This window comes from Stylophora pistillata, chromosome 7 (genome assembly GCF_964205215.1).
Source record: "Stylophora pistillata chromosome 7, jaStyPist1.2, whole genome shotgun sequence".
In the NCBI taxonomy this organism is placed as follows: Eukaryota; Metazoa; Cnidaria; class Anthozoa; order Scleractinia; family Pocilloporidae; genus Stylophora; species Stylophora pistillata.
This window is the reverse complement of record NC_142525.1, coordinates 12,500,493-12,509,815: the sequence shown is the minus strand read 5'-3', so window position 1 is coordinate 12,509,815 and position 9,323 is coordinate 12,500,493. Positions and strand designations below refer to the sequence as shown.

At 36.7% G+C, this 9,323-nt stretch overlaps 1 protein-coding gene across 2 annotated transcripts in view; it reads right to left on the bottom strand.

Annotated features, from left to right (window-relative positions):
- Nucleotides 1-573: 573 nt before the first annotated feature.
- LOC111332087 (hemicentin-1) overlaps nucleotides 574-9,323 on the bottom strand; it is a 36,646-nt gene continuing 27,896 nt past the window's right edge. For both annotated transcript variants that reach the window (XM_088727602.1, XM_088727603.1), the window contains exons 25-29: nucleotides 7,843-7,962; nucleotides 7,514-7,541; nucleotides 6,633-6,807; nucleotides 4,216-4,617; nucleotides 574-2,733 (exon numbers count right to left, since the gene is read on the bottom strand). In XM_088727602.1, the coding sequence (XP_088583728.1) occupies nucleotides 4,231-4,617; nucleotides 6,633-6,807; nucleotides 7,514-7,541; nucleotides 7,843-7,962 (710 nt within the window). In that variant the 3' untranslated portion in view covers nucleotides 574-2,733; nucleotides 4,216-4,230. The remainder of the gene's footprint in view (nucleotides 2,734-4,215; nucleotides 4,618-6,632; nucleotides 6,808-7,513; nucleotides 7,542-7,842; nucleotides 7,963-9,323) is intronic.

Genomic DNA, 9,323 nt, shown 5'->3' with positions numbered 1-9,323 from the left:
TCACAGAAGCAACGTTGCTCTTGGCAAATGTGCCTACTATTTTGGAAATTAAGTATGAAAAAGCGACCTCAAGATAGAGCGTATCAGATATGAAACAAGCACCGAGAACAATGTTGAAAGACTTTCAATTTGATGGAAATGTCACTACCTCATGAGCAAAATTTCAGAACGCTCTACTCGTTACCCTTCACACCCTTACGTCAGTATGCTTATTCTCCATACTGTTCTCTCTAACAATTTCTGAGGTGCCGAAAAGGATATTTTTTTTAACAGCCAAGAGCCTCTCGAGGTGGTGATCAATTCCTTATTGTTCTCATGATCTTAATGCGTGATTTAGGGGTACCATTGTAAGAAAAAATTTAATGTTAGTCACTCTGGGGTAAAAGGGTCAACTTAAGCTCTAGAAAGAAAACGTATGCAAATGAATAACCTAAAAAGAAGAACCAATGGCCCTTTCCTGACGGGTTCTATCTCGTAAATTTCTCTGAGCTTAACAACAATTGCAGACCCAAAGGTAATAAATAGGAGGGACAGCACCAATGGTGAACACCCCAACTAATGAACACACGATGATGCATTAATCTTACTTTAATTAATTGAAGTAACTCAAAATCATTGGTACAAAATCAGCTAAATATATTTTACTGCGTATGTCTAACAAATTAACAATAGTTTTGATATATTCTTTGACACACCACGATGTCAAGATTCCTAAGCATTTCCTCCTATGATAAAAATCATTCCCAGAGAAAACTGTTATCAATGGATAATATATATGATCAAAATTATGATTGTTACATGAAATCTACTGAAAATTTTAACGTGTCGATCCACACATACTATAAATCTAAAACAAGATTAATTTCAATATTTTACCTTTAAGTTTATCAGGATTCCATCACCATCTCATTGGGAACACTGCTCGCTATCCAATCAGTGATAGATAGCAGGCAAAGTGAGAAGCCTTTTGCTGTGCGATTGCAAACAAATTACAATGAAAACACGAACCTAACTTATTGTTAAGGTTTGAACTACTGGTATTTTATACCAAAACAATTAAGATTCCCCGCTTACTTTCTGGGCCCAATCGCGGTTTTGAGTTTCCCCTTCATCAACTTCCACGCGATAGAAATCTCGAGCTTAATACTTATACACTTATAAAGATGACAAAAAAAAATATTCCCGTTCCCTTCTAAGATATTATTAATACCACGCGACTACTTGAATAAATAGTACCAACCACATTCATTAAATAAATGCTTCAAATATCCTATAAAATATGCAGTAAGCTATTTCTGTACTGCAATCACCAAAAATTCGAACGTTACTCCCGCTTGGGTATAATTCATTTAACATTATATCGTCAGTACAAGCTCCTTTGACTCAAAACACTTTCTGAACACAATTTTGGTTTCCATACTACCAATAAACAAATACATCGTAGGATCATTACTTGACCCACCAGACCTAAAAAAGAGCTGTCAACCTATATATCTAAGTATAACATTACGTTTAAGGCATGAAAAAGACAGCGATTTGCGAGAACTAAACTACTGACTAAAGCGTAAAGCAAAATTTAGTGACTTTCTATTTAGAACCCAAACTTAACCTTAAACCGCACAGTTGATTAGTTACTCCACAAATGCGAGTCTTAATTTTTTTCGTGTGTTAAAATTAAGCGATTTCATGTGTACATACTTGGATATGAACACATGAGGCGAAACGAGAACGAAGCTGCGACAGAAGCCCTTAGATTCTGTATCTAGAAAAATACTTACAGACTACGAAAATATCTCACTATCAATTTCGAGAAAGGTTTCTCAGGGGGTGCCTCGTATATGCATACTAAACCGGTAGATCTGGTTATGGTTTACACTTAATAATGTATAGAACATCTCACAGTGTCGCTATAGGACCCATGTCCACGATCCTATCACAGAAATCCTGACTGGCAACATACCACTTAACTAAGAAGGGCTACAGTGACTTGAACTCGCTACTTTAACAAGAAAGTATTATTTCCTAATGATAACAATAACTTTTAAGTAAATGTCAATGTGACTACCCCTCACACCTAAACAGAGCTAAACACTTATTTTGGTTACGAATTGTCATTTTACTTAAAGCAAGTCCGACTTGCTTTTACTACTTATGTGTCTTCTTATACAACATTTATCCATGTAATTGCATTAAAATTATCCTATTACCTTCACTTAAGTTACAAAATACATTACGTTACCATAAAACTGCAAAAGCCGACTTAGGTACATTTTTTAATTCTAAAAACATTTTTCCAACCTAACTTTTCCTCTTCCTCGAGGTAAACTACATTGTTATAACTCAAGTGACACGAGGGCTATGATGACAGAAAAAAAACTAAGAAATTTTAAACATACTGAAGGCTGACTGGTTCACTAAATAACAATACTTGTTGCTTAAGTGTACAAAACTGTTAAACATAGAGCCGCCGCTGATGAACTTCATCAACGTTCAAATATGAGCGAACACGTCATTTCCCTTATCCTGACAACCAGCTGAATATTGCACGTTTTTCATCAGGTTCTTTGGATGACGGTTAAATTTACTCTTACCAAATTACTGTGAATCGCAAATGAAGATTTTAGTTTTGATTCTTATAATTACATCTAAGTATGAATACTACGCTAAAAATTGTTAAAATTAGATTTAACTGCCAATCCGCCAAGCCAGAAATGGCTTCGTCTTCCTTGTTCACTGCAAGAATGTACAATGGGTTAGAGAAATATACGACGATTAACAACAGCTCCTTATGGAGAAAGTATTTCTTCAATTTGGCAAAGATGATTTTCACTCAAAACCTGATGAGAGACTAGAATTACAAAGGCGAAATGTTTTTGGTTTACTCCTCATTGTATCTACCTCTGGTTACAATATTGGTAAATAAAATAGAATAAAACCCTCACTCATCTGCTATGCAAAAGGACAAATTGTTTCTTGTTCTTTCGAGCATAACGCTAAGCAAAAGGGTCGTTGTCGCCTTGTTTTTCATCAGGACTTAAGGTACGTAAATTCTCTGATTCACAGCACTCTTTAGGAACTTAACAATTGATGCAAAAAAAAACAAAAAACAAAACAAAACAAAAACAAGGAGATTATTTAAAAAAAAGTGGATTATTGGACCAGTCAAGGTTTAAATTCATCCACAACTTTAAGTAAATAAGTAGCATTTTTTATTCATTAAAATGAATAAAGGCTGATAGTTTCTAAAGAAACTGTTTGGGGCTGCGTCGGTGGGGGTAACAAATAATTTGAATATATCAACAAAGTTGAAATGGTAAATTGGCCACCGTTACGATTATAAAAGCTGACGTTTCGAGCGTAAGCCCTTCGTCGGAGCGAAGGGCTAGCGCTAACTCTAACGTCGGAGCGAAGGGCTAACGCTCGAAACGTCAGCTTTTATAATCGTAACGGTGGCCAATTTACCATTTCAACTTTGTTGATATATTCAAATTATTTCATTAAAATGGTCGCCATATGCCAGCTCAAGAGTAAACAAACAAACAAACAGACAAACAAATAAACAAGTAGAGGAAATGGAAGTTAACAGGTGGGTGTGTTTTGTAATTCAAAATTTTCCTAATTTTGAGTTTCAATTATTCTTTGTCATGAGGTACGGTGAGTATTTGAAACAAAGGAACGTAAGGTTCAAAGGAAAGATAAGAATGAATCGGTGCACAAACGGATTTCGTTAGTACCGTCGAACCTCAGTTATGCGGACTCGTGGGGACTGGGCTGAATATATATCTAAATGAATTTTCCACAGCGAAGTGGAAGGTAGGACCGTACAAGTTTCTTTGTATCTTCTCATTGCGGCTGACAATCTGCCTGCTCATGGCAAAGAATACCAGCGCATACAACGAAAACCATAGGGATACGAAAGGCGAATAAATTTGAGTTTTGAAGACATTTTGTTTTCGTCATTTACTTACTATGCTATACGCAATATCATTGAAGAAAGCTAACAGCTGAAAACCAAATAAGAACATAGGCTCGACTAAAAAGGTTTGCGATATTTGCAGGCACTTAGACTGCAGTAACGATTGCGTACTATGGTTTATAAAGGCAACTGCAGAAGTGGTCTTCATGTTGAAATTATAAACACATCACTCAGGAAAACGGTTACGTCGATTTTGAATTCTTAAATACTCGAGAAAGAAGCAATTTCCAACATCTTACCACCGTCTTCTATCATTAAATGCTAACGACAAATCCCACCGGTCCGCTGCTGTTTCTGTCACCAGCAACACCCATATCAGGGGATGGATCTTCGCCCATACTGAGGGATGGATCTTCGCCTTTATCCGGGGATGAATTTTTTTCCACATTTGATTCGTCTTCCTTCTCGTCATTTTCCTTCTCGTCATTTTCCTTCTCGTCATTTTCCTTCTCGTCATTTTCCTTCTCGTCATTTTCCTTCTCGTCATCTGTCTTCACTGGTACGCGAAGGAATTGAGTTATTTCTGCGTATTCTGTTCTCTCATATTCGGGGGGCATCTTAACCGGTGTGGTTGGAGGGGCGGGTGCCTTCTGATGGAATTCCCCAAGATCAGCGTACATTCCTTCACCAGGTTGCGCTTTCTGTTGATAAAACAGAGTTGAACTAATATGACCCCTGGCGGCCACCAGTGGTTCAAACGTTTTCGCAGTTTGCGAGTTCCAGCTAAAGCAATCAGTGATTCTTACGTTTTCGTGGTATAGCAGATCTTTTTCACACTTTTACCGTTTGGTGGAGCAACCAAACGGTAAAATAGAGGGGCAACGGTTCGATTCCTAAACAACGATTACGAGTTGATTTCTGCATTCTAAGCTCAGCTGCATGAATTCCAACCAGTTTGGTTTCTACTCCTTTCCCTATTCAAAACTGTGATTTCCTACACTTTTTAACGGAAACTATCCCTTCCTTGCAGAACTTGAAAGAGTGAAACAAATGTATAAATAAAATAAAAAAACAGCACCTTCGACAGTTCACGATCTTTTAAGAAAACTGAGCGTCTCTCAAAAACGTGTGAGCGAATTGCTTTGAAATAACCCAACAACGCTCAAACTTAGTTTGCTTTCCTTTCATTTCCATGTTCTTAATTTTGTTCCTAACAAATCAAACTAAACGAATCAAAAGGTATCAGAAATTACTGTAAGTGTAACATGTATTTGTACTGAGATCAAGGAAACATACCACCTAAAATGAACAATGTATGAAAACGCATGGTTTTATTAGATTTTTGAGCAGGTAGTTATGTTGCACTTTAAGATTTCACAATTAGTAGTTAATTTTCAACAGCAATAGGCATCTATTGCTGCATCAAAGCAGCAAACTGAAGCAAATCACAGTTTATTCATGTGAGCTCTAAATAAAAATGTATGTTACATTAACTGTTGAAATATCATAATCTGCATTCTAATTCGTGAATGAACTGCAACCTTACAGGCAATCCTGTTAACAATCAGTGTTGGATTTCAATGTATGATTATCAATTGACTTGTAATCATGAGTTCCTCTAAATTAGGGCTTTACACTAAAAACTTAAACATTTCTTTTAATCAATTTACACGAATTTTTAAAAACTCTTACACATGTAGTATTTTAAACTTCGAATTAAAGTTGTTACAAGTTATCTTCATTCTTGCTCAGTTCAGACGGAAGCTTTATTACAGCTGGATAACAAATCTTGCATCCTGTCGATAGGCAATAATTTGCTCCAACTCCAAAGCAATGCTCTTTGTGTTGGCAGTGAATCTTGTCTTCTGTGATGTGCATTACGAACCGAACAGTATGTCTGACTTTGAGAATACAAAGACCTCAACTTCAATCTGGAGTTTTTATCTTCATGTGTGCTTAAAGGCTTTGAATGAAATATTTTAGACTACTTCGGTGTATAGCATGAAGGGTAATATTCAGCGTCATCTTCTTCATTCCAAAAGCTGCTAGTGTGCCTTTAAAATGTTGCTTAGTTGGTGGGAATGGGCGCTCTTGACCACAGAAGCTTTGGTCTTCGGGAGATCTTTCTTGAATGATCTGGTTTTAGTTTACATGGTCAGTTTAAGGTCGAGTTAAAATTCGAAGGCATACATCTGGGTTGTAGTACGCTGTTGCAAATCATTGATTCATTTATTGACTATTGCTTGCTTAAATTTTCGAAAAACGACAACTTTTCCAGACTTGTCTTAACCCTAGATTAGCGCATATGTGTAAGTTAATGTGTTATCACTTCATGGCTCAATTTATGTGCTTGCGGTGAAAAATTTGGTGATTTAAGACTTTATTTGAACACGAATGAAACATGAGTTGTGAAAGGAAAAGCGTGAGGCCTTATAGCACTACATGTTAGAGTACTGTGCTGGACAAGGGCATGAGTATGTCACCTTTTTAAGAAGTCAAGTTGTGACAACTGAATATGAATCTACAAATTGTGTGTTCAAGGCGGCAAAGCACCGTGACATGGTACGCCAAATTAAAATAAAAAGGATCCACTACAAATAAGATTGGAGATCATTGCCCTAAATATCGTTCGCGAAATTGAGAGTGAAGTCACAAGAGCAATACAAATAACAAGTTCGATAGGAATTGAACCTAGATATCTTTGAGCTTAGCTTACCTTTGTCATACTGGAGTCGTTGATTGTAATCCCAGGCGTCTGCGCTGGATTTGGAGGTATCCCCTTAAATGTTACCATCTCATGGCTCTGGCCATTCGTGCCGTCATAGTGATATCCTTGATTTACACTTCCATAAACGTTACCTGGAGACGTCCTCTCTGCTGAACCAGCAGTGCTATCAAGCCAGAGAGGCAAATAGACATATATATAAATCAGTGAAAGTAAAATATTATGGCATAAAGTCATTGTCAGTGCCTCGTAATATATAGCTGATCCGTTCATATTTGACATAAGAAAGAGCCACGAAGTAGGCATAAAAACTCACAGAAAGCCAATGCTGGAGCCATTTCTAAGGTGATTGTTTCTAATACAGGTTACCTGGTACCTGTAAGTTTACGTCGATATTTTCAATGTGGCATTCTTTAAATCAAAATGAAATTCCCTAATTTCTTGGCATTTTAAGAAAGGAAAGTTGGTAGAACAGCAAAGCCAAAAGGAGAGATATTTAACCCAAGGCGGTCTTCAATCGTAGGTTAACACGACCAGCAAGTTAAAGCTCGTCTTAGAATATGTTTTTTTATTTTTTTATTTTTTTATAAATTATATTTATAATTATTTTCCTTTTTCGGGGGCGGTGTTGTTCACTTGTCTATTGTTTGATTGTATGTGCGTTATAAAATCAAAGAAGAGCCTTCATCTAACTCTCCCTAAAATAGACCACAGCTTGCGATCTGTCTAAAGCCCTTAATTAGAGCATACTTCGCTTTACATAACAACGTAACAGATCGATAACTAGTCTTAACCATTTACGCGTATTAACAACAATCATTTAGGCAACATAGTTATTATATATTACTTTCCAAAAAGAAAAAACCTCTCACCCGTCTGTATCTGCCCTTTCATAGTTACCTGTGAGTAAAAAAAAAAAAAAAAAAAAAAAAAAGGAAAACAGTCATTTCAACTTGCAGAACGGGCTTAATTTGTTTCCCTTTTTCCCTTCTTCTTCCATTTTTTCCCTCGAAATTCTTTATCATCTATAGTTTTACCACAGTTTCGGCGACAGGAATAACCAAAACGAATGACAAAACCCATATTATTCATCCTTATCAGTTGTAGGCTAAGAGGGCGAGAACATGACATCGAGATAAATGTAGAAACATTCAAAGCTACTGATAAACTCAGTGAGACTGCTAGGACTAATTCTCCTTACCGTTTGAGAACGATGCAACGTCTGACTTCTTCTTGTGCAAACCGTAAGCTATTACTGCAACGATGATTGCCAAAACTGCCACACCTCCAACTACACAGAGTACGATCAAACCAGGCTTGGCTGGAAAAGACAAAGAACTAAATGGTGTGGTGTAATATGGCCAGGCACAGATTACTCCATTAATATCATAGGTGACAAATTACTCTTTAATTTTGGCGCGAAATTTCAGCGTTAATTTTTAATTTCACATGTGAAATTACAAAATTGCCATGGTAACATCTCTTGAATCTCGATCAGAGCCAAGATGGCGTCGAGATTTAAGAAACATTTAAAAATATTTGAAACATCATTAACAGGCAAGAAGAATTCGAAAAGTATTTTTTGTGAAGAAACTCAGAAAATTACGAACTTTAACAATAATGTATGCTTTAAACGAAAACTATATTCTTCTTCATGTTCTCGGTTTTCGATAGAATAAACCAGTAAAAACAATTACGGTTGTGAACGTTATTTGTCACCCACGATATTAAAAGGTAATCAAATGGTTTTCTCGTGAAACTAGGAAATAATTTCACTTGCGTTTTGTCAAAATTCTGATAATTTTTGACAAAACGCAAGGGAAATTATTTCCTAATTTCACTCGTTGCCATTTGATTACACATACTAATCATGTCAGCAGAGAAGTGATAAATTGAAGATTAGATTCGACTTGATAGCGAGTGGATATGTACATAGGAGCATCTCTCATTCCCTGTTTCTACATCAATTTGGAGTTTGGCTTGTGGATTTGAAGAAAGAAAATAAGGAGCTTGGGGAAGTATTCTCGCCAGAATCCACGATGAGAGCAAACGAAAATTTAAACACGAACGTGACTGTTAGGAAGACAGTTACCGAGTTGATTAGCGCGCGCGCTTGGACACCTCGTAAGCTTTTTCATAGGCAAGTTACGCGTACGATTTTTGCGTGTGCGAGTTTTAGTTTTGAGTGTTTGAGTCGCAATGCTCGACGTTGTTGGTGTTTTTTTTCACCGTGTTACCGTTTCCATCGCTTCCGAAAAGTGACCGTTGATTCCAGTTTCACGATCGTCTCGTTAACCCGTTGGGACCGAAACTTCATTTCGAAATCAGTACTCATGTATTAACAATGGAGGTATTGGCACAAAACCGCTCCACTGCGTTCAATTTTCCCTTTTTTTTTTTCTTTTCGAATTAAAACACTTTTTATCTATCCTGATATTGAATGTAAACACAGCAAATAAAATGACACCGTTTGGCAAGTGGGAACTACTAAGACTTCCCCAGAATCAAACCCAAGCCACAGGCGTGCGCTCCTATCAACCCACCATCCAGGAATACCTTATCACTAATGATATCAAGATGTCATTGCAGCGAACACAAGGCACAAAAAACAGAGAGTGCATCATAAGCTTGCAAGCATTTGAACTTGTTATCACAATATTTGAAAAAGTATTTTTGCATGAA